The sequence below is a fragment of the Amphiura filiformis genome, chromosome 17 (assembly GCF_039555335.1).
Source record: "Amphiura filiformis chromosome 17, Afil_fr2py, whole genome shotgun sequence".
NCBI classification, from domain to species: domain Eukaryota; kingdom Metazoa; phylum Echinodermata; class Ophiuroidea; order Amphilepidida; family Amphiuridae; genus Amphiura; species Amphiura filiformis.
In genome coordinates this window covers 53,492,031-53,510,130 of record NC_092644.1, presented here as the reverse complement: position 1 = coordinate 53,510,130, position 18,100 = coordinate 53,492,031, and the positions used below count along the sequence as shown (strand labels likewise).

Sequence of the window (18,100 nt, the reverse complement as noted above, 5' to 3'; positions counted from 1 at the left end):
CAGAATCCTATCTCTAAGTAAATATCTTAAGCATTTTACTGAAATGACGACGATAAAAAGCCCTGATCCTTACATTAGTCAATGCATACAGTAATGGGTTGATGTTAGAGTTAAATAATTGTAGGATGTACAAATATGACATTACTACATAGGTATTTGGAATAGCTTGTATACTATTGAAACTTATAACAATAATGACTGCTGGCAGTGGGATTGTACATATGAGGAGCGTCAAGACCAGAGCTGTGTAAATGATAATTGGCCTAATGTAACGCTTGCGCACTGCATTGCCAGTGGAAGTGTTGCGTCTTGAAGATGATTCTTCACCATCTACGTTCTGGCGGCTAGTTACAAAGAGTTGGGTTCTATGTGTAGTGGGTTCCCTAGATTCTGTAGAAACTTGAGGATTTGATGTTGTAGCTGATTGCAAAGATTGGTGTTCTGCAATGGCAGATACAGGAGGTAAGGTGGTGGCTACATTTGTACTTGTTGATGCCATTTGAAACTGTTCAAAGGATTGTTGATTGAAAGTGGAATGTGGGTTGTTGTCTGAAGAAATATCACAGTCTTCAATGGCTCGCAAAGGGTTGTCAGATGATATGGTAGCGGCACCTGTGTTGGCAGGTCCCCTTGTAGAACATGCAGTGGGTCCTTGTTGGGAACCAACATATAAAGCATGTCTTTGGTGTAGGTTATTTGTTGAAGTTTTACCACCTGTAAGAGTGGCCCTATTCACTTGTGAGGTTGATTGTCCAGAGGTAGTGGATTCAAGTCCAACTTGTGCCCACAATTGTAGTCGTTTGACCAGTTTAATGTTGATGAGTACCCCAAGAATTGCAACCAAGAAGATTGGTATTAAGGTCACAACTAAAGTGGTTGTTGTCCCCACTTTTATGAGTTGAGTTGGACGTATGCAGAGTAGGTTGTAGTTTGGTCGCCGTCTTATGAATGTCAGCATATAATTCCACATGCAGTTTTCAACAACTCCTTGCAGTGTTGCAGCAACCCATGTCAGGCAACTGGCTTTGATGATGTACTTGGTCTGGTTGTATTTCTTGTTGTACACTGAGTAATCAACGGCCAACATCTTGTACCGATCCCAGCTGAGCAAGATTATGAAATATATACCAGCATTGAGAAATGTTGACTCGAGAAGGAACAACAAGCGACAGCCAACTTCCCCAAAAGGCCACCATCCCAGTATTCTTACAACTGCTAGTCGTGGCATGACAAACAGGGCAACACCTAAGTCAGCACATGCTAAATTCAGAAGTATGAAATCGCTGGGTTTTCTACGAACAGCAGGGTCAAAAGCGTATGCAGAAATGGTTCCCAGATTGCCCAGAAATGCTAAAATGCTGATAATGATAACCACTATGCCTGAAAAATCAAATGAAGGGCTTAGAATAATCAGGTTATTCTTGCCTGAGGGTTCTTGGACAAAAGTATTGTTAGTTTCAAACATACTGACTAACACACAGTCCCCACATGTAGTGGTTTAGAACAGGGGTATATTTCACTAAACTTGTAACTCTTTCACAACTCAAGTAACCATTTGCAAGTTACGAATAACCTTTAACTAGTGGTTACTTTACGAAGGGTCCCTGTAGTTAATCCTTATTACTTATGAAGAGTACCATTTGTAAGTCATTTTAGTGAAATGGATTTTACAATTTTACGATGTGTCATACATGTAAGTGACGATAGATTCAGAACTTACCAAGCCTTGTAATGTTAGTGAAATGGATCCCAGGAGTTTTGTGGAATTCAGAACTCCGCAGTTGTATTATAGTACTGTGTGGTAACAATAGGGTTTATATTGGTGATTGAGAATACAATTGAGAATAAAACATAGTATGCTAACTTAAAAAGTTAAACTGGTGTATTATATAATGTAAGTTATAGTCATACAATGTGCTTATTTAGTGCATGGCTTCCATTGCTATTTTCTAATTCTCTAAACAAAGAGAATCTTGGAACTAAGTAAATTATCTAACACAGTACCACTACACTACAATCTGCTAATACTTTTATAAAATGAGAGACTTAGAACTACCCAAGCAAATTATCTTACATTACACTACAATTCAAAAGAAGAAACATACATGGATACCTGCATAAATAGCGCAAGAGTAACACAAGTATTAACTGATCTGTTAGATGGCAAAATAGTTCCCGAATGGTAATGAGTTTAGTCTGCCAATTTGGCGCAGTTTATGGCGTATACCGAAGTGTGGTCCTGATAGGCTGATTAAGTCACGTCATCATCACATCGGCACCTCATTCGCTGGTCAAGCTGTGTAGCAATGCATGACCTAGTTTTTTTACGCGATAATCAGACAGAGCAGACGAACACCGCTGAAGTAATTTGCTGAATGGTATAGAAGCACTAGTTTGTAAATGATGTGTTGTTTTATTTGCAGTTACATGTTCAAATTATTAGTCAAGACACAAAATAGTGTTATGATCAGATCAATTCGTATTCTGGAATGTTATGAAAGATATAAAGCTATAATTGGAGTCTAAACATGATGAGATGAAGCTTCTTACTGCTATTCTGGTTCAGGTATTTCCATATGTGACAAATATTCTTCAGGTAAACATTACTCTTATAGATTAATGGCACAAGGGTAATGACTATATTGTAAATGGTATTTACAATAGAGTCACCATGGAATGGAGAGGCTCTTACTGTGAGAAGTGAGATGATGCATGAACAAACCCATTCTTACTGTCGTTCAAGTCAAGCTGGTTATGGCAATTCCAGTTCCTAATATCAGGAATATAGTTCTTAAGTTCTTTTATTGATGCAGAAAAGTTTTTTAAGCTTATGCATAAAGCTTATGTACAGTTGGGAGTCGTCATCAGCATTATTATCCCACTCACACAAAACTTACAGAATTTCTTCAACTTGAACAATCGGTTGTGAAGTTACAAAGTTGTAGGCGTGTCTAGTCCTGTTCTTTAAGAAACTTCACCCTTGAAAAGTAGGTTGAAAGCAGTGCTGTCTATCAAATTGAAAAGCTGTGAAGAATTGATCAAGAAATTGGTTGTATCGCAGGAGGTTCACAGGTTATAAGCTTTCAACAACGACAAAACAACAAGTTTTGAAGTTGCTAATTTGTAGGTTTTTTCACCATAAAAATCTCTCTGTCATTTCCATACAAAATAAAGTCCAGTACTAAGAAATCTGCTGCAAAGAAACAACAAGATCATAGGTGCAAAGCCCAGTGAAAAATAAGTCAATTTCTGAGATAAAACACCTAAAATTTCTTCCTTGGTGTGATGTATGACACTTGAAGCAAATTCAATACTGAATGATCTGTAGACTTTTCCTCAATTTATAATATGGCCTTGTATAGGTTAAATTGCTTAATAATAGTATTAAATTAAATGCACCATTATGTGGCTAAAGCTTTGGTTTAGTTATTAGATGGCCTTTCAGATATATACACCTCTTATTAGACTTAAAACCAAAGTATTTCCATGGCAACTGGTGCATTTGCTTTTTTAAGCTCCAAACTAATTAAATTTATGCATTGATAAATTTGACCAATAAGCTTTCTTGATTGCCAATACTCACTGCCTGTATGTTTGTTAACCAAATTGATACAATAACAGCAAAACAACAGGTTCTGAAGTTGTTAGTTTTTTTTCACAGAGCAAAACTTTCTGTTATTCCTACACAAATTACTTCCTTGGTGTGACATACGACACTTGAAACAAAAATCAAGATAGAATGATTTGTAGATTTATCCTGGTATATATAGGGTCCACAACTTATAAGGTCCCTCTAATACTTTTTAAAATAAGTCAAAAAATATTTTACGAAATGTAAAAAGGTTTGTATAGCTCTATTTGTTTTACACATGTGGACCAATTTGTAGCGTCATACATCATTTCGTTCAGTCGCAATGGTTAATTGTGTAAGAAAAGAGGCCGGTTTAAAAGTTGCACCTGAGTCAGGTTTTTTTAACACATGAATAGACCTGGCTGACTGTATTGTTGAAAGTTGAATCCTATGGACTCAGATGCAACTTTTAGCACTGTTTAAAACTGTTTCTTTTTTTACACAAAGAACCATTGTGACTGAATGCAATGATGTGTGACGCTATAATTTGGTCTTTATGTGTAAAACAAATCAAGCTACCCATACCTTTTTACATGCTTGCATTTCTTCTAATATTTTTTGGTTTATTCAAAAAAGTATTTAGGGGGGAACTTATAACTTGTGGACCCTATATAATAGTGCAAATAGCCATGCATAAATTAAATGCACCATCATGGGGCAAGATGACAATTTAATACTTAATTCTTATCTTTCACTTTATGTCATAAATCACCAGGGCAACGAAATCAATTAAAAAGTTTCTAAACCAAATTTATTATAGAGCTACGCTCACACCTGTAATGTATCAGTGTTGAATCGATATATAGTTTTAAACTTCTCAAGCCGAGAGTCATTCTTGAAGGACTACCCTAGTCTAAAGTCTAAAATATTTTCACAGGCTTTTAAATAACGGTTCTAAAATTAACAGCAGAAAATGCAAAATTGAAAACTACGCTATAATTTCTTGCTATACAGTACAACATTTGAGCAGAATCCTATCTCTAAGTAAATATCTTACACAATTTACTGAAATGGCGACGATAAAAAGCCCTGATCCTTGCATTTGTCAACGCATAAAGTAATGGGTTGATGTTAGAGTTAAATAATTGTAGGATGTACAAATATGACATTACTACATAGGTATTTGGAATAGCTTGTATACCATTGAAACTTATAACAATAATAACTGCTGGCAGTGGTATTGTACATATGAGGAGCGTCAAGACCAGAGCTGTGTAAATGATAATTGGCCTAATGTAACGCTTGCGAATCACTGCATTGCCAGTGGAAGTGTTGCGTCTTGAAGATGATTCTCCACCTTCTATGTTCTGGTGGCTAGTCACACAGAGTTGGTTTCTATGTGTAGTTGGTTCCCTGGATTCTGCAGAAACTTGAGGATTTGATGTTGAAGCTGATTGCATAGCTGGGTTTTCTGCAATTGGAGATACAGGAGGTAAGGTGGTGACTACATTTGTACTTGTTGATGCCATTGGAAACTGTTCAAAGGATTGTTGATTGGAAGTGGAATGTGGGTTGTTTCCTGAAGAAATATCACAGTCTTCAATGGCTCGCAAAGGGTTGTCAGATGATATGGTAGCGGCACCTGTGTTGGTAGGTCCCTTTGTGGAACATGCAGTGGGTCCTCTTGAGGAACCAACATTTAAAGCATGTCTTTGGTTATTTGTTGAAGATAAACCACCTGTAACAGTAGTCCTATTCACATGTGAGGTTGGTAGGCCAGAGGTAGTGGGTTCAAGTCCAACTTGTGCCCAAAATTGTAGTCGTCTGATCAGTTTGATGTTGATGAGTACCCCAAGAACTGCAACCAAGAAGATTGGTATTAAGATCACAGCTAAAGTGGTTGTTGTCCCCACTTTTATGAGTTGAGTTGGACGTATACAGAATAGGTTGTAGTTTGGTCGCAGTCGTCTTACAAACGTCAGCATATAATTCCACATGCAGTTTTCAACAACTCCTTGCAGTGTTGCAGCAATCCATGTCAAGCAACTGGCTTTGATGATGTACCTGATCTGGTTGTATTTCTTGTTGTACACTGAGTACTCAGCGGCCAACATCTTGTACCGATCCCAGCTGAGCAAGATTATGAAATATATACCAGCATTGAGAAATGTTGACTCGAGAAGGAACAACAAGCGACAGCCAACTTCCCCAAAAGGCCACCGTCCCAGTACTTTGACACTTGCTTGTGTGGGCATAACAAAGAGGGCAACACCTAAGTCAGCACATGCTAAATTTAGAAGTATGAAGCCTCTGGGTTTTCTACGAACAGTAGGGTCAACACCATATGCAAAAATGGTTCCCAGATTGCCCAAAAATGCTAGAATGCTGAAAATGATAAGCACTATGCCTGAAAAAATCAAATGAAGGGCTCAATTTAATCAGGTTATTCCTGACAAGGGGGTCAAGTGGGAAAGTAGTGTTATTTGGAGACATACTGATTGAAAGACGGACCCACCTATAATAGAGGTTTAGTAATTTTCTTATGGAATTCAGACCACAAGAGTTAATGTTTAGTATCTGTGTGCTAACAACAAGGTTTGGGTTGCAAATTGAGACCCCTCTGTGTAATTTCACTTTGTATATGCAGGTCCAAGTTGAATTATGTGAGTTTCTTAGGCATAACTGTTCTGCTGTTTAATATTGGTAACAACAATATTATGTGCTTATTTAGTGCATTCCATTACAATTTGCCAATACTTTAAAAGAATGAGAGACTTAGAACTACCAAAGTATCTTACACTACAATATGATTAAAAATAAACAAACATGGATACATGCAGGAAACAGGAGGTTACAGAATCAGTTGCTGAAAATATGTGTTTTTAGAGAACTCCAAGTTGATCAAGAGTTTTCCATTTTTGACATGTTATAGTTGCAGGTTCTAGGAAGCCTGAGTTTTATATGAACAAGATCTCTTACCATATGTGGCTGTATTAACTGATGTTTGCTACTAGATGGTTCTTGAATAGCGATGTTCCGATAAGTTGTTCACTGTCTGGTTATTACATGATTTGCAGACAAGAAACACTAGTTTTGTAAATGATGTGTTGTTCCGCTTGCAGCCACTTAAGAAAAGTGTTCACATATTTAGTCAAAGCAGAAAATAGTGTTATGCTCAGATAGAACTTTGTACAATTGGTGCTCTGGAATGTCATGAAAGATGCTATAATTGGAGTTTAAACATGATGAGATGAAGCTTTTCAGTGCTATTCTACTTCAGATATTTCCATATGTGACAAACTTTCTTCAGGTAATCAACACTTATAGATTAACGACACAAGGAGCTCATGATTATGATATGTGATGACATCGAGATGTTTTGTGTGACTAAATAGTATTTACAATAGAGTCACCATGGAATGGAGAGGCTCTGACTGAGAAAAGCGAGATGATGCATGAACAAATCCAGTCTTGCTGTCGTTCAAGGGAAGCTGGTTATGGTAATTCTAGTTCCTGATATCAGAAATGTATCAGAAATATAGTTCTCAAGCTCTTTTGTTGATGCAGACAAGTTAGAATTTTTTAAACTTATGCATAAAGCTTATGTACAGTTGGGAGTCATCAGCAATACATACCACTCACAGATAACTTAAAAGAGAATTTCTTCAACTATGAATAAAATTGAATCCAAAATGATGTGGAAACTGGAAAATCGGATGTGAAGCTACGATGTTGTAGGCTTGCCTATTCCAGTTAGACCTGGAATGTTCTTTAGATAAATAACTTCACCCTTCAAAAGTAGGAATAGCAGGAGGTTGACAGGTTATTTACTTTCTTGAATGCCAATACTTGCTGTACATTTGTTCAGTAAATTGGTACAACAATGGTAAAGCAACAGGTTCTGAAGTTGTAAATTTGGAGGTTTTTTCCACCATGTAAATCTTTCTGTTATTTCCTCACAATAAAGCTTATGTACAGTTGGGGGCCATCAGCAATATATCCCACTCACAGAAAACTAATAAAGAATTTTTTCAGCTATGAATAAAATTGAATCCAAAATGATGTGGAAACTGGAAAATCAGATGTGTAGTTACAATGTTGTAGGCTTGCCCAGTCCAGTTAGACCTTGAATGTTCTTTAGATGTCTACCAAATAAAAAAGCAATGAAGAATTGTCCAAGGCATTGGTTTTATGGCAGGATGTTCAGAGGTTCAAAGCTTTCCTGAATGCCAATACTCGCTGTATGTCTGTTCACCAAATTGGTACAACAAAGGCAAAACAACAAGTTCTGAAGTTGTTTGTAGGTTTTCCACCATGTAAAACTTTCTGTTATTTCCTCACAAATGAAGAAAAACCAATAGTTTAGAAATCTGCTGTGAAGAAACAAGATGATAGGTCCAAAGCCCTGTAAAGAATGAATCACTTTCTGAGTTAAAGCACCTGAAATTTCTTTCTACGTTTGACATATGAAACTTGAAGTAAAATCAAGATGGAATAATCGGTACTTAATGTAGCCATGCATAGGATAATTGTTTATATGCGATGTGATCAAGCCAGAAAAGTCTTATGTCAATCCAATTCAAAATTCAGTTTTCAGCTTTATTGCATGAGCCATTCACAGAGATTAAATTTGCTAAAAACCCCATCATAATTAAACTTAGAGTTTCCGACATCTGACTCATTTTGCTTTATCACACCACATATGTTATTAAATTAAATGCACCATCAATGTGGCTAAAGCTGTGGTTTAGTTATTACATAGCCTTTCAGATACACACCTCTTATTATAGACTTAAAATAATGAAGTAATTTTCATGGCAACTGGTGTACAGGGTGTAACAATAAAATTTGTACAATTGCATTTTGACTTCTCAGGAAAAAACTAAAAGAGTTATGGCACAAATGTTACATGCACTTTATTCAGTAATATCTTGGCTAAAAGAAGACGTTTAGTTGGTTTCTTTACTAGCTTGGGTTCCAAAGTTATGTCCGATTAATTAAATTGTCCAGAAAACGTGTTGGGCCACTTTTGCCATGTTTGCGCATATCAAGTTTGAACCGCGTAGTTATGCTTATCGTGCATGAAAGAGCTGACACAAAAGAATAATAAGTGGTGTTTCTTCATATAATTAACATGAACTTAATAATATGATATTTCTTTAAAATCTATAAATTAAGGCATGAAGTTTCTTTCAAATTATAATAAAGTACATTAATTTCGCATATCCCTGAGATATCATTGATAAAACTATAAGAACAGTTTTTGCATCCATAAGTACAAAACAATAAAATGTTGAAAATAAGTTCAGCTGGGCTTCTAGCTGTTCTGGGGCGACCACTCTTTCCAGCATTTCTGTTAACAAATTCTACATACTTCTCACAGTATACCTTGATGGAAGATGTGAGTTTGGAAAATGAGCTATAAACAATCTTATGGTTTCTGCTTGACTCCATGTGCTACCGAAAGTCACAACCATAAAAATACGCTCTTCCAACGTGACTTGGGGTTGAAGTTGCTGAGCTGCAGCCATGATTCCTAGTAAATGAGGTTGTCATGTCAGTGCTTATATTTTTTGACGTTCAAAAACTCAAGGATTATGTAATCATTTCTACCACTTCGAATAACTTATTGTTTAAAACTACCTAAGAGCACTGTCCAACTGGTCCATGGTTCAACTCTATTCAGTAACTTTTGTAACACTTAGACAAAAGTGGCCCAAGCGGTTTTAAGACTAGGTTACATAATTGGCCATATCTTCACTTGTATACCATTGATTTTATTGGAGCAAAGCTTATCTGGTGGCTAAAGAAATTATCTTGATAGATAAATCAATATAAAACCAAATATTAAGCGGCATACTTGTGTCATTCTATTTTCAAAATTGTACAAATTTTATTGTTACACCCTGTATATGCTTTTTAAAGCTCCAAACTGATTAAATTTGATGAACTATGTATTGCTGAATTTGTCCACTAGATAAAATAAATACAGAGCAAGTTGTTTAATCTTAAAGTCCCATTCAGCGATGCCAGCCCAACTGTATAAACAAGAAATGTCTTTAAAAAAGACAATGCCTCCAAGATACCAGTGGGCACCTTTTGTTATTAGTTAAGGAGACACTTATAATGCTAGCTTTAAGGTAACGCTATTGGATATAGATTTTTGTCTGATTGAAATATGTGAGTCCATTCTCTCCTGATTACAAGACTGAAAATTTTATTTTAATCGGATATTCGGTTACTAAAATATATGGCCTGTCAAAATGGCGCGAAACCAAGAAGTTGGCAACAAATTTCTTTTATTTTTGTTATGCAATGTTGTCAGGTAGGCCTTATTTTCTAATTATATAAGCAAGAATTGTACAAAGTAAAATGTTCAGATTGGCTACAAAATAAGATATAAAACCCATGGATGCCTTTTTCCATGCAAATATTAATTTGCATAATTAATTAGTGCCCTAATCAACTTTTCTAATAAGTGGCCCTAATTAATTATGCAAATTGAAATTTGCCAAAACGCAACCGTAATTTTGTAGTACAGTGTGTGTTCTACTCATGTACCATGCCTCAGTACTATAGCTCTTTTAATTGTATCTGAAATTTTTACTTTGCACTGGACTTGTCAAAAATATAGAAAATAAAAATAAAGTTGTTGCCAATTTTTTATTTTGGTTTCGCGCCATTTTGACAGGCCATATCTCAAGAACCGAATGTAATCTACAGCACATAAAGCTTTAACATATTATTTAAATAGAAAGAAAATCTAAATTTGTGCATTAGCCAATAGGGCCACGGTCACCTAAAGACATCTTGCAATCTTGCAGATAATTCTGATGTATGAAATAAGACCTTCAAACTTTCAGATATGAAGAGTTCCAGATGCAGGCAGCCGTTTCTGTTTTTTTAAAATATATGCCCAAGTTGTATCAAGAGTCATTTCTCGTGGATTTTTTTGACTGAAAATTACGATTGTAACGTTTCAGAGTAACAAATTTGCGTATCAGATTTTTTTATGCTTGTTTATTATATTTTTTATTCAGGACTAAAATAATATTAATATTATTATATTTAGGGGGGTCTTTTTATAGGCCATTACTCTTTTGTATGTGTAATTGAATAAAAAATCAAAAACATTATTGTTTTGTTTTGTTTCCTTCATTTGTGCTTTGTCTTGCATCGAAAGGGCCAATATCAACACCTTGTTTGTAAGAAGTATTGTGTGGGGAAAGATGATTCTTGCATTTTATTTTTATTTTTATCTTAAGAAACAAAAAGCAAATTTCTATTATTATATTTAGGGGGGTCTTTTTATAGGCCATTACTCTTTTGTATGTGTAATTGAATAAAAAATCAAAAACATTTATTGTTTTGTTTTGTTTCCTTCATTTGTGATTTGTCTTGCATCGAAAGGGCCAATATCAACACCTTGTTTGTAAGAAGTATTGTGTGGGGAAAGATGATTCTTGCATTTTATTTTTATTTTTATCTTAACAAACAAAAAGCAAATTTCTCAGTCAAAGTCTTGAAAGCGGTCATGGGTATGCATGCACAAATATTGCAACAGTACTCAGTAGAACATAAAACTGATACATGACCACCACGCATGGGAATTTGGGAAGCAAATACTTTAAAACGAATTATTCCGAATGATATCAACGCAATAAAATTGCAATACTTAGTACATGTATTTGAATAGCAATGAAGCCGGCCATGGGCGCGGCTAGGCGTATCATACCATACATTGCAGTTCAAATGCATCATGATCATGATTGTGGCCTAGTCGAGCCTAGCATGCATACCAGTCGGTCTGCTGACTCGCCCGCAACACAAAAATACCTCAATTTTGCACAAAACAATCCATGATGTCAAATTATCACATCCAAAGTGTCGCCGTGAGCGTCAGCTTCAACTTCTCCAGCCAAAGTTTTTGCATTGATAATCAGGTTTCATTTAATCATGAAATTAAACCTTGTTTGATGTGTATTCCCATTGCCACAGCATAACGGTTTTCCAACTACGATAAAGCTGCTGATGAGCGCTGAGGCTAAAACCTATAATTAAAGACCGAATTAAAAAAAGACTAGTTTGCGTCTGACGTCATGACAAAAGCGCGCCGTGATTGGTTGCTGACCTGCGCGGTATGGCATTTTTGGTCTGGTTTACAGGACGGCATCACGCAAGCTAGTCTTTTTAAATCGGTCTTCAATTATACAACATATGAGTTTGAAAATATTCTAATGCATAATTCATTAACTTGATAGACCCACGCCATTGGCGCCACGTGCTAGGTGTTTCTAGAATCCCTATAGAATAAGATTAATTTTAATGCTAATTTATTGCACATGCTGAGAAGCGTGATTACCTTTTGAACATTCGGAAATGGCGATAGGCGAATTTATGTATGGCGCAGAGAGGTGGGGGATATATATTGGGCTATCAATATTGGTGGAAATTAGAGTACTTGTCAGAATATAAATTTGTACAATCGGCCTACATGCCGCGCAATGTGCGGCATTTTAGGTGTCAATTTCAAAGCAAACTACCTCCTGCGGAGGCAGAAAATTTTTTTAAATATACATAATGCATAAAAGTGAAGGATAAGTCATTCAAATTGTAATTTGGTATTCTTGAAATGCAAAATTTTGCAAGAAAACTGCAGTATTGACGATGTTGAAGCCCCATTCAAATACACGTAGTTATATACTCTCAGTATATAAATTACAGATTCATTTAAAATGTCTTATTTTGTCTTAATACACAGATTTCAGCTGAACCACTTCTCTCAGTAAATATCAGAAAAAAACCATAATGGTTAATAATTTTTATTTTAAATCCTGTTGTTAAACTTAGGTGTGAGATTTAGTTGTCTAGTGTAAGATTTTCAATTTTGGCAAGCATGAACTTCACCCCTGTGAGCTTTTTTTGGGGTCAACTTTTTAGCTTTTCAAAGTAATATAAATTCTCTATTGAAAGATATTTCCCAACTAGCACATCATACATGGCTATATATCATAGTTACGGTCAGAATTTAAGTTTTGATTGCACCGTTTTTCAGCTCCGACTGCCAATTTGTTTTCAAAATCAACATATGAATATACCCATGGATGGATGATTTTGCATGCCACATTATAAAAATGTTTATTTCTGCTGGTTGTATTTGAAATAAAATACTCGGTTGGACATTTGGGCAGTCGGTTGAACATTTGGGCAGTCGCAAGTGAAAAATGGTGAAATCAGTACGGATATCCTAACAAAACTATCAAATTTAGACCTATAAGATGGGAAAATCTTTCTTTGCGAACTACCGTATTCGTCCGAGTATAGTCCCACGTTCGAGTATAATCCCACCCCCATTTTTCAAAAAAATTTCTGAATTTTTTATATATATTTTTTTATAAGTTTTTTTTTTTCGGTTTTGGAGTGTCTCTGGACCTAGACCTAGATGCTAGGATCATTCATGATTAACATAAAAAAAATTTTAAAAAATTTCAAGATATTTTGTATTTTTAATATGAAAATTGATAATTTGTATTCATGTCATACTCTTTTAATGATTTCAATGATTTTTTTTTTTTAATTCTAGTATAATCCCACCCCCAATTGTGAAAAATTTTCACATAAAAAACGGGTGGGACTATACTCGGACCAATACGGTATATTAGTTTGAAACTCTAAAAAGTTAACACCAAAAAAAGCTCACAGGTGAAGTTCAGGTTTGTTAAAATCAAAAAGCGCAGTGGTAAAAGCCTAACAAACCCCGCTGATTAGCAGCTGATCGAACTATAGCATTAACTTTTAAGTGTTTATTTCAGAGACTGATTAAATACACCTTCAAATTTATTTATTATTTGTTTGTTTGGTTTTATTTACTTTTATCATAGATATGGCATTATTAAGTCTTATTTCTTAGAGTTTGTGAGAGGTTGTTAAAGCAGTATGAACGGCTAATCAAGCTTGCAGCAAAATAGCCACAATAGCAAAATTGGAATTGTGTATTAATTTAAAACTTAGAACAAACTAAAAACAAGTCTTCACTCCACCTATTTTTAGAGTTAGTCTTATTTCTTAGGGTTTATGAGAGGTTGATTGATTGATTGGTTGAGAGGTATGTAAATGAATTGATTTTTAAGATTGATTTTTGATACATTTGATCGATATATTTTATTTATTTATTTATTTTTAAAATTCACATAAAAATATCAAAATATGCACTAGAATAGCAACACATTAAAGACAATAATATCAAACAAAGATCTTACAAATGATGTACCATGTAAATACACTGTGTGGTGGGTATAATGTGTATTTGGATTTGTTTCAGTAGCAATTGTAATCATTAGTAATCATATATTCAACAACTCTTCCTATACCTTTGTACAGGTGCCAACCGTTGTTAATCCATGACGAATTTGCCAGTAGCGCTTACGCGAATGTTAATGGAAGGGCCAGCGCATGTAGGTACGCGATATGCGTTAGTGCGTAAAATTTGCTATGCCTGGAACTTGTGCGTGCGCTACGTGTTGTTTTCATTATTTTGGAGGAAGCGGCTAACATTGCCCTTTTATTCGCTAGTTCTTTTGCTGCTATCAACAGAAAAATCATCGACCTTCTTGTAATGTTGAGTGCCCTGGTTGAGTGGCAATGACTAAACTGGACATACCTCATGAAACAATCCTGTGAATTACACGATCTTTAGCTTGTTTTTGTTGTTGAAAGGGATTCAATCATGTTTCACCGTTGGTCATCACCGATTAATCGGTGATGATCAACGGTGAAACATTGTGTTTCTTTCTCCACTTCTCCACAAAAAATAATCATCAAAAAATTAAGAATTTAGATGCAAAATGTGATTAATGCCAATCGGGATGTTAGTGTTCAATTCATCACACTCGTGTTTCTATTGTGCATATCAAATATCATACACTGCGGCAAAACAAATACAATTTTTGCATGCAGTCAGTGCTGTCAATTTAGAGAAGGTAGCTAGATTATATAATGCTGTTTATGGCATTTTGCATCTGAAGTTTAACCATGGCTTTGTGCTTTCTTAATTTTAACTATGAATTTGAAATTATAATCTGATCTACTGGACTTACGTTTTATAAGTGGCAATATATCATAATCATATTTCTTAATCTTAAGTTAACACTTTATTTTTAAATCTTAATAGCAGATTAAATTGCACTACTGCTTTCATCTCTATTAGTGACTGCATGGATGATCAAGTGAATACAATCCTGTTAACAGATAAGGATGAGCTATTACTCCTGATTCCAGGAAAAAATATTATCCTGTTTTGCCAAATGAAACAGCTCAATCCTAATCCTTTAGTTAGAGAATAAGCGATAGGAATTTTTATTTTGCCTATCCTCTACCGTGTGATAGAGCGACAGGCAGGTCCAATATTTTGAGTAGTGGATGCCGGCGCGCGGTATCCACTACGATAAAAATATTGGACCTGCCTGTCGCTCATCATAGGTGAGGATAAACAAAATAAAAATTCCTATCGTTATTCTCATTCTTATCAGTTAAATATTATTTTAATAACTGTAAACAATTTTTAAAGCAAAAACTAAGTCACCGCCATAAAAACTCCCCTCATTATAAAATGAACGCAACTTGATTACAACTTCACGTATTCTGTTGCGAGTACTGCTAGCGCGTCGCGTATTCCGCACTAGTCTCGCATTACAGGCGCAATACTTACGCGCACCTCTACAAGCGTGTAAGGCATTATCAAGACGCATGATGGCGTGGGGTGCGTCTACGGCCTGATAAGCGGCACCGAAATCTTGCGATTGTCCAATCAAAAATGTGTCTACGAACTAGTCGACCACTCCCACTGACTATGAATTAGCTGTAACTGGCAATAAAAACAATTTTTAATATTTAGCTAATTTTTTGGAAATAGGGCCAAAAACATTTTGCATTTTAGGGTGTTTGTGCTGCAGAATGATTGAAATGAGCGTAATATTTCACCTGGTAAAAATCTGCCCCCACTATCACAACGGAACGCTCATGATATAGTCACATAATGTGGTAATGACCTACTATGAATCGGTACTAGGTAGTGGGTTCAATACGCACAAAGGACCTTGTATCAACAAAAACAAGCTTGTACCTTAATAAAATATGAGATTGCCCATGTCAGGAGGATGAGAATTCATGTGGTCAATGCTGGGTTGAAAGGTTGCAACAATACTGGATTTATGCATTAACCCTAACCGTACTAAACAACACAAAACCACAGTTCACAAAACGTATCTTTCCTTCCCCCTCGCCCCAAAGCAGCAAGAGGACATTAGGGTTAATAACACATGCCTGTTTATTTAGTCTCCTCCTCTTTCGCAGCAAACTGGTTTGTTTTCACTCACTATGTGGAGTGAATGGTATCACGCTGATGGCAGTAGAGAATATTAGCTAGTCAGATGGTATAATTCTATCAAGCATGTAATACCTCAACAAACACTGTCATATTCTATTGATTTACTACAGAATATTTTGTATGCCGACTTGTAAACCTATAGAGGCCTTGCATGTGACGTATCATCCCGTAAATATGGCGGACTACTCAAATGCATTCAACAAAAGCATGATTGCAATCTATGGACTGCACTCCGCCATAACTACGGTGAAGGACACCGGCTCAAATCCTTTGTTTGCAGCCAATCGATAATTTCATGCAGGGCCTCTATAAACTAATGTACTTTGTATCAAATTATTACGACACATGAATAACATGTAGGAACCAAAATGGCCGGTAATGGCACCTATTGTCTAGACCTATAGGATACATCATATGAATTTGTGAGGTAATTCCAGTGGCCCTTCCCTTATTTCAACATTCCCTGCCCATATGTTTACAAGCTGACAGGAGTGTCTTTTTCTCAAGTTTTACATTACAGGTGGGTACATCAAATGAACAAGGAATAATGTTCCATTTCTTTATTCTTATTATTTCTTGCAGGCATGGTTTAGTCACAAGGGCTTTCATTCTATTCCAACTCATGTGAATGTACTCAACAATGCAATACTCAGGGCTAACCTAGACCCAGAACTGCATGGTAACCCATCAGCATATGGGATTTCAGTCATCAATCATCCTATGAATAGAACAGGACAAAGACTATCCGATGAATTCATGTAAGTATACAAGGTAGTAGTCATGTAAGTAAGTAAGCTAGTACTCATGGTGATTCTCAATGTTCAATTAAGCAGTTTTGGATACCCTGAAATTTTTCCACTACAACATACCTGTAATAATTATGGTCAGTTCTACTGAACATTGGAACACATGGCTGTTTAATGTATATCCCAATTCCAGACACTTTATGACCTTTCATATCATTAGGACCTATTTTCAACCAATGATCAACCTCCTGATTAAGAGACACTGTTTGAAATGCTTGGTTATCTACAAAAAATGCATTTCCAGATATTTTTGGTTGTATTTTATTGTGAGTCCTGTCATGGTTATATGTCAAATTGTGCACCATATATATCTGCATCTCAAATTCTGTAAATGCAAGGAACTTCCAGGGGCTTCACCCCTTGACCCCCACACTGGACCATGGGGCTAGCCCTTTGCACTTCTGTTCTAGCACTAGATGATTTGACTTCAACCTTTCCTACAGTAATTAGAATGCGGGGTATGAATTAGTCACCACCCATTTTCTACAACAGATAGATACCATTGCTGGAACACCAGCCTTGAGTATAAACATTACTAATTTTGTAATTGGACAAGATGCACTTGATAAACAGCAGTGTAGGAAGAAATTCTGCAAAAATCAATTGTACTGCAACCAAGCCCCAATACATAAAAGTAAAAGATGATAAACATAAAGTTCAACCGGTTATGTTCAGGAAGGATAGGTTGCTTTCGGAATCAGCCTGTTGTACAGACTAATAGCTTTTCTGTTTGTGAATCGAAACTTACACAAGTTTTGCACACTCCTAAACATGTTTCTAAAATGGGCATTTAGAGGGGACAGAGAGGCTAATAAAATAATAGGCTGATTTTGCATATATGATGGGGCAGGGCATGTGCCTCCATTTTTCAGATTGTCAATTTGGTTCACATTGATGTGACAGTTTTGTCGTAGGAAGAGAGCACCCCAGCAAACACAAAACGTTTTCGACATCATTCATAAAAGGTTATAAAAGGTTGTCAGAAAACGTTTAAATGTCGGGTTATATAAAGGGTATATTAAGAGTATAAAAGCGTTTTCATAACCTTAAAAACATTTTTTGATAATCTACTGCTCAGCAAACAAAAATGTTTTACAGAAAACGTTTAAATATCGGGTTATATAAAGGGTATAAAAACATTTTAATAACATTCCAAAAACATTCTTGAAAACTTGATACAAAACATTCTATACAGAATGTTATTTTGGGGTTAAAAAAATATTTTGCGAAAAATGTTTGCACAAAATATTTTCAATAACGTTTTAAAAACGTTTTCATGACCTTCATATAACCCGACATTTAAATGTTATTAAAAGGTTTTGAAAAAAACATTTTAAG

At 35.6% G+C, this 18,100-nt stretch overlaps 1 protein-coding gene across 3 annotated transcripts in view; it reads left to right on the top strand.

Moving 5' to 3' along the window:
* The window catches only part of LOC140137970 (ATP-binding cassette sub-family A member 2-like), a 194,728-nt gene that overhangs the window by 156,118 nt on the left and 20,510 nt on the right, over positions 1-18,100 (top strand). For all 3 annotated transcript variants that reach the window (XM_072159793.1, XM_072159792.1, XM_072159791.1), the window contains one exon: positions 16,539-16,714. In XM_072159793.1, the coding sequence (XP_072015894.1) occupies positions 16,539-16,714 (176 nt within the window). The remainder of the gene's footprint in view (positions 1-16,538; positions 16,715-18,100) is intronic.